At 39.0% G+C, this 16,452-nt stretch overlaps 1 protein-coding gene across 1 annotated transcript in view; it reads left to right on the top strand.

Annotated features, from left to right (window-relative positions):
• The window catches only part of LOC109065226 (NACHT, LRR and PYD domains-containing protein 3-like), a 67,160-nt gene extending 62,335 nt beyond the window's left edge, over nucleotides 1-4,825 (top strand). The window contains exon 12 of the mRNA XM_042745181.1: nucleotides 4,287-4,825. Coding sequence (XP_042601115.1) covers nucleotides 4,287-4,825 — 539 coding nt within the window. The remainder of the gene's footprint in view (nucleotides 1-4,286) is intronic.
• The last annotated feature ends 11,627 nt before the right edge of the window (nucleotides 4,826-16,452 follow it).

The following is a 16,452-nucleotide window of genomic DNA, read 5'->3' as shown; positions in this document are numbered from 1 at the left end:
GATCGAAAATCTCGTTCATCATACAGCAATTGTCCGGACCAGCACTGAGATGGGCCGAAGCGCTATGGTTCCAGGAATCCACAATCACCTCCTCCTTACAGAATTTCATCGGCCATTTCAAGGAAGTGTTTGGGCGTCCGGTGGGGGATTCTGCGGTCAGCGATCAGCTCTTAAACCTGCGACAAGGTAAAAAGACTGTCTCAGAGTATTCCCTTGAATTTTGTACTTTGGCCGCAGCGAGTGGATGGAATGAAAAGGCTCTTCTAACAGTGTATGGACGAGGACTAAAAACCCTGCACTCCGACTCCAACTCACCATATATGATGACAATCTGGGATTAGAAAAATTCATGCAACAAGCTCTCCGTGTTCACCTGAGGTCCTAGTTCTGCTATCGGGAAGCACACCCTATAGATAACGCTCCTCGCCGAAACGTACCTGAGAAAACTCCTTCATGATAGTTGACGCCTACTCGCATGTATGACTTTTACCAACAAAAAGTGTCTTAGAAAATAAGACTTTTGCTTCACTTGCAGCGCAAGTACTGGTTAAATCAATATATCCCCTGTTTTCTGTAAGTGAGGTAAATTTCACAGATGATTTTCATATCATTTAGAAAAAAAAAAATTCTAGGCTACAAGCTCCTTTGAGTTCTCAAAATTGTCGGATCTGGGAACCAATGTTCTGTATGGCGTTTTCTATTGCTTTTTTCAAGACCAATGATTTCAACATTTTTCCTTCAGTTTTTCACTAACCACGCATAACATTTTTTTTGACAGTCAAAACACAACCTCATGTACATACATCCGCTGTTCCCAGTGGGTCAGCCACCGGATCCTTGATTAACAGCCCCAGTTTGGAAAACGAACTGATTAGCAGGACCGTAAATTGCACCATTCCCTGAGACTAACAACCTGGACTTTTGGGCCATTTAGATATTTATAAGAAACCGGGTTGCAAAAAACTGAAAAAACCTTTTCCCAGCACAAATGTCAGGGCATGATTTACCTGTTAAAAACTTCTCCACGACAACCCCCCGTTACCGCTCCTGACCTTGAAAAAACAGTACCCTTAGACTCCAGAGGGTAGGGGCGACACAATAAAACCTGTTTAACAAAAAAAATCATTACCTGCTTCATAGGAATTTCTAAAAAAAAAAAATGCCCCCCAGCTATCCGAAAACAAAAAAAAAAATAAAATGAAAAAAAAAAAAAATATGCGACCCAGAGCCGAGCCCCACGAAAAAAAAAAAAGAGCTAGGTAGGCAACGAAAGAAGGGGGTGTAGTGTCAGGGATTGTTGAAACCAATTGCACTTCCCCTGAGCAACCAGTCACACGATCATTCACAAACTAAAAAAACACCAATATAATCCAAAAACAAATTCCTATAAACTATCATTTATCCAACGTAATATACTTACCTTACAAGGCAAATAACCGAATTTGTAACCTGTGATTCAAAAGTAAAAAAAAAAAGTCTCCTGTGTAATCCCGAGCTCTTCTGCTTTGGCAGATTGAATCAAACGATAACTCATCCCGTTTTGTTATCATACAAAAAAATGACCACACTTGAAAGACACAAAGCGCACTCATATTCACCGAGCCACGCAAAAAAAAGTATATATATAAAAACAAAAAAAAAAAAAAAAAAAAAAAAAAAAAAAAAAAAAAACTGAAGTGCTATATACTGTCCGTATAAAAAAAAAAAAAAAAAAAAAAAACCTGACAGTATAAAAAAAAAAAAAAAAAAAACAAGCAGTATTAGAGATAAAAAAAAAAAAAATATTTAAAAAAAAAAAACAACCAACAAAAAAAAAAATTAATTTATCACTATCAATACAATGGATATAAACAATATAAACTGTACATAGGCAAATAAAGGTTCTTTCTTCAGATTTGAGAATATGTTGAAGTAATGTCCAACTTTTTGACTGTCAATGAATGTTAGCTTTTTTACTGTATAATAGTAGCTTTTTAATAAGTAGGGGAAATTCCAGACATTAAAAAAATAGCCGTTTACATGCCTAGGGTGTTTGAATTATATTCATGACATCATGAGCAATCCAGTTCTCTATTATAGATCAGTGGGTGAATGGAATAAACATTCACCCACTGTGTCCCAAACAGCGCAGTGATGCCTACCGAGGGCACCTCGATGAGAGAGAAAAAGCGTGACAATCACAATGTTCCAAACTGATGTTTATGTCTTCAAAAGTGTGTTCCTAATGACTCTCACTTTTGAGCCATACACTTTCCAAGGCTGCTGTTGTGGAGAATACAGTCTTACAAGAGTTAGGGCGCACTAGTGATGATCTCTGAATAGCACACAGCCCAGTGTCGATCCAGGAACCGTGACAAACAAGGACACTAGTGATGATCTCTGAATAGAACACACCCCAGTGTCGATCCAGGAACCGTGACAAACAAGGACACTAGTGATGATCTCCTCTGAATAGAACACGGCCCAGGAACCGTGACAAACAAGAACACTAGTGATGATCTCCTCTGAATAGAACACAGCCCAGTGTTGATCCAGAAACCGTGACAAACAAGGACGGACACAGTGATCGAACTCAGTACAATCAGTCTTCATCATAGAACATTTGGTGCGTTCAAGTCATCTCGTATCGATCGTATTTACGAGTTGAATGCACATGAACGCCACCACAATATCGTAAATACCATTGGGGAGCTCGGGATTTTCTTTAAGCCCCGATCTGTACGAGTTGGGGGCGTGTCAGTGATAAACATGGCGGAATCAATGGATGCAACGTCTGGAGTTGACGGTAAATTTTAATTGAATTTCAATGTTTACTAGTCTATAAAACTGTCATTTATCATGATCATCATTAATCTTGTTATAAGCAGCAAGTTAATGAATTACAACTAAAAGTCCTAACATTTGTGCACCTTTAGACGAGAAATGGTTTGATTCGCAACATTGCACATGGCTTTAACATTTTTTTTATCTCTCCGTTTAGCATTTTTCCATGATAACCAGTTGTACTGGGATCGTGGTATGACAATACCATTGACCCAGGTGCTGTATTCATTAAAAGAAGGTACAGCGCCATCTTGCTCCGACGAAACTGACTTGAACGCACCTCACGTCGTCAGCACGACTACCCCACCCCTACGAAAAAAAATCCCAGCAGTAATTGAACGCACCAATTGTTTATACATTTATATTGCAAGCAACATGCATTTTATTTGAATTTTGTCATTGAACAACTACAAAAAAAGTAAATTACTTTAAATGCTAAAATACGATTACAAAAATATCATAGGAACATATACACAGTCACGCGAGCTTATGTTTCTTCATCATATTGTGTCTAAAATGTTAGCGTAATCCAACAATTAAAATCTTCTTTTTAAAGAGATTCAGGGTATTTTAACTGTTTACTAATGAGAGATCTCTTAACAGGGGAAACGTAATACAACAGGTTTCAAATATTGTTTAAAATATTTACAACTGTAAATATGCACATACAGTACGTGAATCTTGCATGACGCAGGAAATGTAAACAAAGAGCGCATGGAGCTGCATGCATGCGCACAACTGCTTCTAAATGAGCATCACAGCATGTCAGCAAATACAAAGCTGCTCATGAATATAAACTGCTCATATATATATATATATATATATATATATATATATGAATGAATGAGTAATTCATAATAAGTAATTGTGTACATCTAAATCATAACCATCACTAATATTAAAACTCAACATCCTCATTAAGCTGTCTAACTTTCACAAACAGACTTTAGATGCGTGATATCTATAAACATAATTTCTCTCCCCATTCATGTGTTATTAGGAACAATCAATATTTATTATTCAAAAACAAGTGATTGGTTTAACAAAGGTTTAGTTTTTGTTATAGATTTATTGAATCATTCAGGAGATCTTTATAATTACACTGAATTTATTTATAATTGTAGCTTAAATGTATCTTCCAGTGAATATATAAAAACTAATTCATTGTATTTCCCCAAACCTACTTCACCTTATTAAAAATGAAAACATGTATAAGCAGATCTTACTGTTGAGGGCCTTTCTATCAGAGATAAAAAATTAAATAACTTTAAAATCAGGAACATTTTTACCAAAGAAAAAAGTATTCTTTCTAAAATATTTAAAAAGAAATCACACACACACTCCTCTCTCTCTTACACACACAAACTCTCTCTCTCTCTCTCTCTCTCTCACACACACACACACACACACACAGCTGTAGTGATTGTAGTTGTTGTTATTTATGTCTCTGTTCTTGTGTTCAGGGGTCTGTTTTCTCACACTGGATCCAAGTGCAGCACACAATGGACTCATTCTGTCTGAGGAGAACAGAAAGGTGACACGTGTGATAGATGTGAGAGAGAAACAGTCGTATCCTCATCATCCAGACAGATTTGATGATGTGCGTCAGGTGTTGTGTAGAGAGAGTGTGTGTGGACGCTGTTACTGGGAGATTGAGTGGAGTGGACGTGATGGTGTGTGTATATCAGTGTCATATAAGAGCATCAGCAGGAAGGGATCGGGTGAGGACTGTAGGTTTGGATCTAATGATCAGTCCTGGAGTTTGTTCTGCTCTTCTTCCAGTTACTCATTCATACACAATAACATTATGACTGATCTCTCTGTGAAGTCCATCAGCAGTAGAATAGGAGTGTATGTGGATCACAGTGCAGGAACTCTGTCCTTCTACAGCGTCTCCAGAAACACAATGAGCCTCATCCACACAGTCCAAACCACATTCACTCAGCCGCTCTATCCTGGGTTTGGGTTTTATTATTATGGATCATCAGTGAAACTGTGTTGATGAATCAGAAGAGACTGACGAGAGATTCTACCCATAATGCTTTTAGCTGCATGATAAATCAGTGACAGTGAGATGTTATAGAGTCTCTTCATGACAATAATACTGCAGCTGAACTTCTGTCACTGAAATAACAGTCAGAATAAATGATAAGTATGTTTGTGTGTGTGTGTGTGTGAGAGAGAGAGTGTGTGTGTTTATCTACATTTGTGTTTTAATTGTAGTGTCACACCAATCATCTGTGTTATAACTATCAAAAGTTCTTCATAAATCATGTTTGTGAAAAGTACATCTAATTCATTTTTCTCTATTGTTTTTGTGCATAAATAATAAAACACGATGAGAAATGAACTTGAGATCAGATCTGAATTGATGATTGGTTTATGAATATAATCGATTCCTCACAAGACTGACATGAGCTTCAGGAGAGTTTCTGACATTATAAAATAAAACATTCATCATAGCCATCCATCCATCTTCTTCCGCTTATCCGGGGCTGGGTCACGGGGGCAGCAGTTTAAGCAGAGACGCCCAGACTTCCCTCTCCCTAGACACTTCCTCCAGCTCTTCCGGGGGGATATCGAGGCGTTCCCAGGCCAGCCGAGAGACATAGTCCCTCCAGCGTGTCCTCTGTCTTCCCCGGGGCCTCCTCCCGGTGGGACATGCCCGTAACACCTTTCCAGGAAGGCATCCAGGATGCATCCGGAACAGATGCCCGAGCCACCTCAGTTGGCTCCTCTCAATGTGGAGGAGCAGTGGCTCTACTCCAAAAAGCAGATACGAAATCATGTGGTCCCAAAACCGGACAACCTCCAGCCCCTAGAAATCCAGTCCATAATGAGTTAGGGAACTGAACGGGACTGGACACCAAAGGGCAGCCCTGCCAGAGTCCAACATGTACCGGGAACAAGTCTGACTTACTGCCGGCAATGCGAATCAAGCTCCTGCTCTGGTCAAACAGGGACTGGACACCGCTTAATAGAGGGCCCCGGACCCCATACTCCTGGAGCACCCCCCACAAGAGGCCGCGAGGGACACAGTCGAATGCCTTCTCCAAATCCACAAAACACATGTGGATTGGTTGGGCAAACTCCCATGAACCCTCCAGCACCCCAGCGAGGGTATAAAGCTGGTCCAGTGTTCCACGACCGGGACGAAAACCGCATTGTTCCTCCTGAATGCAAGGTTTGACTATCGGCTGAATTCTCCTCTCCAGTACCCTGGCATAGACTATCCCGGAGAGGCTGAGGAGTGTGATCCCCCTGTAGTTGGAACACACCATCCAGTCCCCCTTCTTGAAAAGGGGGACCACCAACCCGGTGTGCCATTCCAGAGGCACTGTCCCAGACCGCAGAGACATGTCAGCCAAGACAGCCCCACAACATCCAGGGACTTGAGGTACTCAGGGCGGATCTCATCCACCCCTGGTGCCTTACCACCAAGAAGCTTCTTAACTACCTCGGTGACTTCAGCTTGGGTGATGGACGAGTCCACCTCCGAGCCCTCGGCCTCTGCTTCCTCAACAAAGACATGTCAGTGGGGTTGAGGAGATCCTCAAAGTATTCCTTCCACCGTCTGACGATATCCCCAGTTGAGGTCAACAGCTGCCCACCTCCACTGTTAACAGTGTTGGCAGGGCACTGCTTCACCCTCCTGAGGAGCCATATAGTTTGCCAGAATCTCTTTTGAGGCCAACCGATAGTCTTTCTCCATGGCCTCACCAAACTCCTCCCAGACCCGAGTTTTTGCCTCCACAACCACCCGTGCTGCAGCCCGCTTGGCCTGCTGGTACCCGTCAGCTGCCTCAGGAGTCCCGCAAGCCAGCCAGGCCTGGTAGGACTCTTTTTTAAGCTTGACAGCATCCCTTACTTCCAGTGTTCACCACCGGGTTCGGGGATTGCCGCCTCGACAGGCACCAGAGACCTTACGGCCACAGCTCCAAGTGGCCGCATTGACAATGGAGGCGGAGAACATGGTCCACTTGGACTTAATGTCTCCAGCCTCAGTCGGAATCTGATCGAAGCTCTGCCGGAGGAGGGAGTTGAAAATCTCTCTGACAGGGGGCTCAGCCAGCTCACAATACATTTGGGTCCACCAAGTCTGTCGAGCTTCCACCCCCACCATCGGATCCAACTCACCACCAGCTGGTGATCAGTTGACAGCTCTGCCCCTCTCTTTACCCGAGTGTCCAAGACAAACGGCCAGAGGTCAGACGAAATGACCACAAAATCGATCATCGACCTCCAGCCTAGGGTGCCCTGTGGCTCAGTGGTAGAGCATTGCGTTAGCAGCGTAAGAGGTTGTGGGTTCGATTCCCAGGGAACACATGTTAGGTAAATAAAAAAAAATGTTAGCCTGAATGCACTGTAAGTCGCTTTGGATAAAAGGGTCTTCTAAATGCATAAATGTAAATGTCCTGGTGCCACGTGCACTGATGAGACACCCTTATGCTTAACATGGTGTTTGTTATGAACAAACTGTGACTTGCACAGAAGTCCAATAACAGAACACCACTCGGGTTCAGATCAGGGTGGCCATTCCTCCCAATAACGCCCCTCCAGGTGTCACTGTCGCTGTCCACGTGAGCGTTGAAGTCCCCCAGTAGAACGACGGAGTTCCCGGTCGGAGCACTTTCCAGCACCCCTCCCAGAGACTCCAAGAAGGCCGGGTACTTTACACTGCCATTCGGCCCGTAAGCACAAATGACCCCCGACCCGAAGGCGCAGGGAAGCGACCCTTTCGTTCACCAGGGTAAACTCCAACACATGGTGACTGAGCTGGGGAGCTATGAGCAACCCTACACCAACCCGCCGCCTCTCGCGGGGGGGAATCCCAGAGTGGTAGAGAGTCCAGCCTCTCTCAAGGGGCGTGGTTTCATAACCCAAGCTGTGCATGGAGGTGAGTCCGACTATCTCCAGTCAGTACCTCTCAACCTCCTGCACAAGCTCAGGCTCCTTCCCCAATAGCAAGGTGACATTCCACGTCCCTAAGGCCAGTTTCCGTGTCCAGAGATCAGGTCGTCGGGGCCTTCGACCGCTGCCCGATCCACAATGCACCAGCCCCTTATGATTCCTCCCGCAGATGGTGGGTCCACGAGAGGTTGGCTAAGCCTGGCCAGGCCCCATAAGGGAGGCCCGGCCACCAGGCGCACGCATTCGAGCCCCCGCCCCAGTCCCGGCTCCAGGGTGGGGCCCCGGCTGCACCATGCCGGGCGATTTCACGGTCCTTGTTTTTTTGACAATTCATAAAGGGCTATTGAACCGCTCTTAGTCTGACCTGTCACCTAGGACCTGTTTGCTTTGGGAGACCCTACCGGGGGCATATAGCCCCAGACAACTTAGCTCTTAAGATCATTAGGGTACTCAAACCCCTCCACCACGATAAGGTTGCGGTTTAAGGAGGAGCATTCATCATAGCATTTAATAAAATATATTGTATCTACAGAAAAGCTGTATTAATTATTATGGGATCTCTTTCAAGCGGTGATTTTATTTACTTATTTTTTATTTACTAAAATATGTAAACGTGATAAAATATGTATAATCTGCTGATTTGATAATAGCAACTACAATATGAATGTTTTAATTATTTGAATTATAACAAATCAAAGAAATATGATTACAATAATACTGTTGTACTCTTAAATCAAGTCTGTATGCATGTATTATTATTATTAATAAAAATTATAAATAAATATTAATGTATTATTTTATTTTTTTTTTATACCAGTTAAAAAAAATCTTACTGCAATAATTATATTGCACTTAAAAACAAAAAGTCAGTATTTAATAATGAAATAAAATGATTATTTTGGCTATTACTATAATTTAAATTATAACAAATATGATAAGAAATAAAGAAATGTTATGACAATAACAATAACATAAACATCAATAATATTTATCAATAATATATTATCATTTTATTATTTCTATTACAACAACTAAACAAATCAATAAAAATGTATTCCAATTATATTACTGCAAAATATATTACTGATTTATTAAAGAAATATTATATTCATATTATATTTATTTTAATATTTATTTATTAAGTAAAAGTATATTAATAAAAGTATAAGAGTACAAAATATTTTATTATTATTATTATTAACAAAATAATATTTTTACTTTAAATATACCACTAAACAAATCAATAAAAACTCTTACTATTGCAGTAATCATATTGCACTGTAAAATAAAATGCCAGTATTTAATAATAATTATTATTATTATTTTGTTGTTATAACAAAAAGTATAATTGCAGTAATCCTATCATACTTTAAAAATAAAAATGTAATATTTAATAATAACCAAAATATGAATTATATATTTTATTAATTAAATTATAATAAATTAGTACTACAATAATCCTGTTCTACTGTAACATAAAAAGTCAGTGTTTTGATTCTACTACTATTAATAATAATTATTGAATTTTATTTTATATTACAATAGTATCATTTTAATTATAACAGTTATGTTCTTATAATAATAAAATAAAATTCTTATTTTGGTTAATATTATCAATAAATACTGACTTTTTATTGAATAAATATAGCATTTTTAATTGAATATTTATTGCAATAATATTATTGCAGTAACAGTTTTGATGGATTTTTAAATTGTAATTTAAATAATACAATTATAATTAATATATTTTTCTTTAATTTCTTCAATTGTTATAATTAAAAGTAAAGTAAATCAATATTTTGTTATTATTATTATTATTATTATTATTATATACTGACATATTTACAGTACAATATGATTATTGCATCAGTGTCCATTTTTAGTGATTTCTTTAATTGATATAATTAAAACAGTAAAATTAATATTTAGTTAATAATAATAATAACGCGTCTGGTTTGTTTTCAACAGATTTATAAACGCTTCTCATCACAAATGTGTGAAGATGGTTGAAGCGTGTTGTATGTTATGTGTGTTATAAGAGACTCAAACTCTGTTCATGCATCAAATAAATCCATCTGAAATGTATTTGAAAACACATCATGTTTTTTACAATAAGCTTTGATTTGTTAAAATACTGACTTTTTATTTTACAGCAATTGTACCATTTTTATGTATTTATTATCATTTAAATCTTGTTATCTCTACAACTTCAAATCCCACTACTACTAATAATAATAAATATTGAATTTTATTTTATATTACAATAGTATCATTTCAGTTATAACAGATAGTATAATAACAGTTATGTTATTATCTTCTTATAATAACTAAATAAAAAAACAAAATTAAAATCAAAATAATAAATAACCTTATACTAATAAATACAAAAAATATATCAAAAAAAAACTTCAATAATAACCTTTTTGATGGATTTTTAAATTGACAAACAAAAAATTAATAATAATAATAATATAATAAAAATATTAACTTTATTTTATAATTAACAATTTTTCCATTTTTAATGGATTTGTTAACATTATTAAAGCTATTATTATTATTATTATTATTATTATTATTATTGATTAATTGTAATTGTTATAATATTTATAAAAAAATACAGTTACTATTTTGGTTATTATTAATAAAGACTTCCTTTTTATTTTAAAGTACAATTGGATTATTGCAATCATAATATATTCATTTTCTCATTTGTTATAATTAATAGTTATTATTATTATAATTAAATAATAATAAAATATTACAATATAAAATATTTTGTTAAGTGTATAAAAATATTATTCATATTATTATTAAAAAACAGACATTTTTGTTTAGAGTGCAATATGATTACAGCAATAGCTTTTATTGATTTGTTTAATTGGTATATTTAAAATAAAGTAAACATAATATATAATAATAATAATAATAATAATAATAATAATATAAGCTTTGTTTTATTATTAATTAAATGATAATAAATGCATTAAAAATGGTACAATTGCTGTAAAATAAAAACTCAATATTTTAATTCTACTACTACTAATAATAATAATATTGAATTTTATTTTATATTAAAATAGTATCATTTTCAATTGTAACAGTTATTGTCTTCTTATTAATAATAAAATAAAATTGAGACGTGCTGCGTTTGGTCTCGTACTCTATCGCATACGTTGTCAGTGTCGTGCGCTTGCTTAGACCTTTGTTGTGATAAACAGTAAAGTGTTCAAGTGCTAGCAAAAGACAGTGTAAAGAAATACCCTGTGAGAGAAGCAGTTAAATCAGCGGAAGTTAAAAGCAGATCGTAAGTGTATTTATTTCTTGTCTCATTAGTGTTTAGCGCAGTTGTCGTTGCTAGGAAACGCTTGTTTGTTTACTATGTTGAGACGTGCTGCATTTGGTGTCGTACTCTATCGCATACGTTGTCAGTGTCGTGCGCTTGCTTAGACCTTTGTTGTGATAAACAGTAAAGTGTGTTCAGCTGAATTCAATTTCCGTTTTGTCTGACGGGTTTAAAAAAAAGGTTAGTAAACCGCGGCAGCCGTCGCGGTCACGGCAGCCCTCCTGTTAAGCCCTCCTAGTGTGAAGACCGAAGACTGTAAAGACCATCGACTCTACTGTGCGACTCCACCGGGCAGGGACACCGGCAAGGGATATAAGTATTGTTTTGATTAATCCTTTTTCCTACTACTTGTTTCACTTCTGTTTCAGTTTTTATAACCAATTCTATGTGTTTCCAGATCCCTACTATCACTACCGCTCGCAAACCACACATCACACACTGTAGGCAGTGCAATCCTAACAACCTGCTCACTTTGCCTATGTCTGCTAATACACTACTTTTTTTTCTGTTGGTCTCTGGAATTGCCAGTCTGCTGTAAACAAAGCCGATTTCATTACTTCTATTATAAGTCATTCAAAGCTTAATCTCATGGCCCTGACAGAGACCTGGATCAAACCAGAGGACACTGCTACACCTGCAGCACTCTTCCCACTCCCCCGTTTGACTGGAAGAGGTGGAGGTACTGGTCTGCTTATCTCTATTGATTGGAAATTTAATCCTTTACCATCTTTGGGTATCAACAGCTCCTTTGAATCTCTTTAATACTTCATGCAGCACTGCGCAAACCGATCGCAATCTGACTTGAAGCAGTGCATGCCGGTTAGAAATTTTGTGCGACTTGAGATGGCGCCAACGCCACATGACTGTCACGTGTGGCATCAAAGTACCGCGAGAGTGTTTCGAGAGCAGCCGGATGACTCAGCCGCCACAGTTTCTCCAGTGCAGCTGCAGGAGTGCTGATGACGACACAGCTGTTTCACGATTGGCCAGATTCACCACATGACAACCATCACGTGTGTTTCGGGTTTATTCTAACCTTTTCAGTTCCAATAATGGCCACAAATCTGTGTTTTTAGGACGGTAAAAGCTTCTTTTTTTTTACAGTAGTTGCACTGCTGTATTGAGTCACATTTATCATACAACACTGATAAAAGCATATATACCCCCACTTTATTAGTATTTAAATAGTATATGGCTATTTTGAACTTTATTCTTGAAAAGATGGCGCTGTATTAAGCAGTATGTAAAAAGTTTTCTGTTGCTCATAAAAATGTTTCTGAAAGGTCTTTGTATTTGACAAATATTGCGTTCAATTCACTTCATCTGGTGTCCGGCTTGACGTGTCTGTTTGTAACACTCACCAACGTAAACAGAAAAAATAATACCACACATATATATTCACAACAATAAACCCGACTGCAAGCAGATGCTCTCGTTGACTGCCGTCTGTAGCCATAAAAAAAATCAAACACAAATACAAAAGGTGTTCCATCTAATTAAAGCACTCATACAGAAAACATCCAAACAAATCACTCATAACAACATAACACAACAATCATGCCAACAAATTGCTTAGCATATGGGGTCTCACTTGGGAGGCCAATCATCTCTGAGTTTAAGAGAAAAGGGGACCAAAAGGGTGAGTACATCGCTGCTGGAGAATGCGATGGTGCTGTTCCGTCCACTAAAGGTTTTTGGAAGGAATTTCAACCTTCAGTGAAAAATTGCTTCAAATCTTTCCTATTTGTTTTTTCAACTAGGCAGAACGATGGGGAAGTAAGCCTAGGAAAAAGTCGCTACGGAGATTATATCCTACCTATAGGGAGGTGACAAATGGAGATACTGATATGGACTGACCCAGGGGGCAGTACTACATATGGAATGGGTCTCTGAGGCAGATCCTACCTTTGTGTAGGGATGGAACAGCTACCAGAAGAGACTGACAGAGCGGGTCTGTCAAGGGAAGACGCGGGTTTACCGAGAGGGAAACCTTACCGTGGAAGAATACACATATTGGATTACCCGTAGGGAATCAAGCCATATGGACACCTAGCCCAGTACATGGGCTGACCGGGACTCTGGGCATGCTAACACCAGTACTGGGCCACACAACATACCGCCAAGCCAATCTGACCGCTGAGGGTGCTGGAGGATGCTCGACCAGGGTACGCCAACCGAGGAACTCTACTGGGAGAAAAAAGGTGCTCGCATCCCCGTGTGAGGGGGAATGGCACAGCAAGCGTGACACTGAGCCAGTTCTTCCCACCAATTACCTGTTACCCAACACACGGGCTCTACACGAAGGATGTAAAACCTCGCAAAGGTGTTAGGTGTCACCCAGCCCGCAGCTCGACAGATGTCTGCCAGAGAGCATAGGAGGAGGCAACACTCCTTGTGGAGTGAGCCCTCACCCCCAGGGTGTACGGCTCGCCTTGGGAATGGTATGCCAAGGCGATGGCATCCACTATCCAGTGGGCCAACCTCTGCTTGGAGACAGCCTTCCCTTTCTGCTGAACCCCAAAGCAGACCAGGAGCTGCTCAGAGCTTCTGAAGCTCCGGGTGCGGTCCACGTATATACGAAGCACTCTTACGGGACACAGCAACGCCAAGGCTGGATCTGCCTCCTCCTGGGGCAGTGCTTGCAGGTTCACCACCTGGTCTCGGAAGGGAGTGGTGGGAACCTTGGGCACATATCCAGGTCGGGGTCTCAGGACAATGTAAGAGTAGGCCGGCCCGAACACAAGGCACTCTTCACTTACCGAAAATGCTTGGAGGTCTCCGACCCTCTTGATGGAAGTGAGCGCGATCAGGAGCGCTGTCTTGAGAGACAGGAACTTCAACTCAACTGAATCAAGCGGCTCAAAGGGACCCCTCTGAAGTCCAGCCAGGACAATAGAAAGGTCCCAGGAGGGCATCAGGGCTGTCCTAGGAGGATTTAACCTTCTGGCACCCCTCAGGAACCTAACGATCAAGTCATGCTTCCCCAGGGACCGGCCGTCCACTGCATCGTGATGGGCTGCAATGGCAGCCACATACATCTCATTTGAGAGAAAACAGAGCAGTGTAATATAAGTGAGTAATGTAATGTAAAGGAGCAGTATAATGTAAGGGAGCAGTGTAATGTAAGGGAACAGTGTAATGTAAAGGAGCAGTGTAATGTAACGGAGCAGTGTAATGTAAGGGATCAGTTTAATGTAAAGGAGCAGTGTAATGTAAGGGAGCAGTGTAATGTAAAGGAGCAGTGTGATGTAAGGGAGCAGTGTAATGTAAAAGGAGCATAATAAAGTAAAAATGTAATGTAAAGGAGCAGTGTAATGTAAAGGAGCAGTGTAATGTTAAGGAGCAGTGTAATGTAAAGGAACAGTTTAATGTAAAAGGAGCAGTGTAATGTAAGGAGTACTTAGCAGTGTGTAAAGGAACAGTGTAATGTAAAGGAACAGTTTAATGTAATGTACAATTGTAATATAAAAGGAGCAGTGTAATGTTAGTGAGCAGAGTAATGTAGGAGCATGTAATGCAATGTAACATAAAAAAGTAAATTAACATAAAAAAGCTGTGTAATGTAAGTGAGCAGATGGAGTTGTAATGTAGTGTAATGTAAAGGGAGCAGTGTAATGTTAGTAATGTTAGTGGTAATGTAAGGTAGCAGTGTATTGTAAGTGAGCAGAGTAATGTAAATGAAAGGGAACACAGTGTAATGTAAAGTGTGTAATGTAAGGGAGCAGTGTAATGTAAAGGAACAGTAATGTAACGGAGCAGTGTAATGTAAGGGGATCAGTTTAATGTAAAGGAGCAGTGTAATGTAAGGGAGCAGTGTAATGTAAAGGAGTAAAGGAACAGTTTAATGTAAAGGAACAGTGTAATGTAAGGGAGCAGAATAATGTAAGTGAGTAGTGTAATGTAAGGGATCAGTGTAATGTAAAGGAGCAGTGTAATGGTAACGGAGCAGTGTAATGTAAGGGACAGTCCAGATAATGTAAAGGAGCAGTGTAATGTAAAGGAATCAGTGTAATTAATGGGGAGCAGTTTAATGTAAAGGAGCAGTGTAATGTAAAGGAGCAGTGTGATGTAAAGGAGCAGTGTAATGTAAAGGAGCAGTATAATGTAAGGGAGCAGTGTAATGTAAGTGAGCAGTGTAATGTAAAGGAATAGTTTAATGTAAAGGAATAGTTTAATGTAAAGGAGCAGTGTAATGTAAGTGAGCAGTGTAATGTAAAGGAGCAGTGTAATGTAAGGGAGCAGTGTAATGTAAAAGGAGCAGTGTTATGTTAGTGAGCAGAGTAATGTAAGGGATCAGTGTAATGTAAAGGAGCAGTGTGATGTAAAGGAGCAGTGTAATGTAATGGAGCAGTGTAATGTAAAGGAACAGTGTGATGTAAGGGAGCAGTGTAATGTAAAGGAGCAGTGTAATGTAAGTGAGCAGAGTAATGTAAGGTAGCAGTGTATTGTAAGTGAGCAGAGTAATGTAAATGAACAGTTTAAAGTAAGGGAGCAGTGTAATGTAAAGGAGCAGTGTAATGTAAAGGAGCAGTGTAATGTAAAGGAACAGTTTAATGTAAAGGAACAGTGTAATGTAAGAGAGCAGTGTAATGTAAAGGATCAGTGTAATGTAAAGGAACAGTGTAATGTAAGGGAGCAGTGTAATGTAAGGGAGCAGTGTGAGCAGTGTAATGTAAGGGAGTAGTGTAATGTAATGAAGCAGTGTTAAAGGAGCAGTGTAATGTAAGGGAGCAGTGTAATGTAAAGGAGCAGTGTAATGTAAAGGAGCAGTGTAGATTTTGTAAGCATACTGCACAGTTGCTTAGAATCAATTGTTTTATTTGTACTAATAATGCACTACAACATGCCAATCCGGTCATAATTTTTGGCATGCTGTCATACAAAGAAATTATGAACACATGCAAAAACGAGAGGACCAACATATTATTAATAACCGATTATGTTGTAGTCAATGTCTATGTTGCTAGTTTAGTGACTTCTTCACCCCATTTAGCAGCTGTTTTAGCTACTTTCAACTGAAAGCAGTTGGCAGCACTGGTCAGTGTTTTTTCTCTCGTATTTTGATGGTTTAATAGAAATGTAGGGTCATAAAAAAAATTAAAAAAAACTCCACACATCACTTTTGGCCACTGTTGTGTTTGGTGAGGTTAGTGCCACAATAGTTAAGACCCTGCTTACTGTGTCATCACCAGTGTATTGCTGCATTTTTCCAGTTTTCCAGCCAAAAAATGTAATTACTACTTTCATTTCTGCAGCTAGAGCATTGATTTGTAGAGTGGAAGAAGTTATTACATTTCTTACTTGGTCAGTTACAGAAAGCATTGACTATCTTGACGATCAAGTTTGGATCGTTTTATCAACTCTATATTATCATA

Source organism: Cyprinus carpio, chromosome A4 (genome assembly GCF_018340385.1).
Source record: "Cyprinus carpio isolate SPL01 chromosome A4, ASM1834038v1, whole genome shotgun sequence".
Classification (NCBI taxonomy): domain Eukaryota; kingdom Metazoa; phylum Chordata; class Actinopteri; order Cypriniformes; family Cyprinidae; genus Cyprinus; species Cyprinus carpio.
This window is presented reverse-complemented; position numbering and strand designations above follow the sequence as displayed.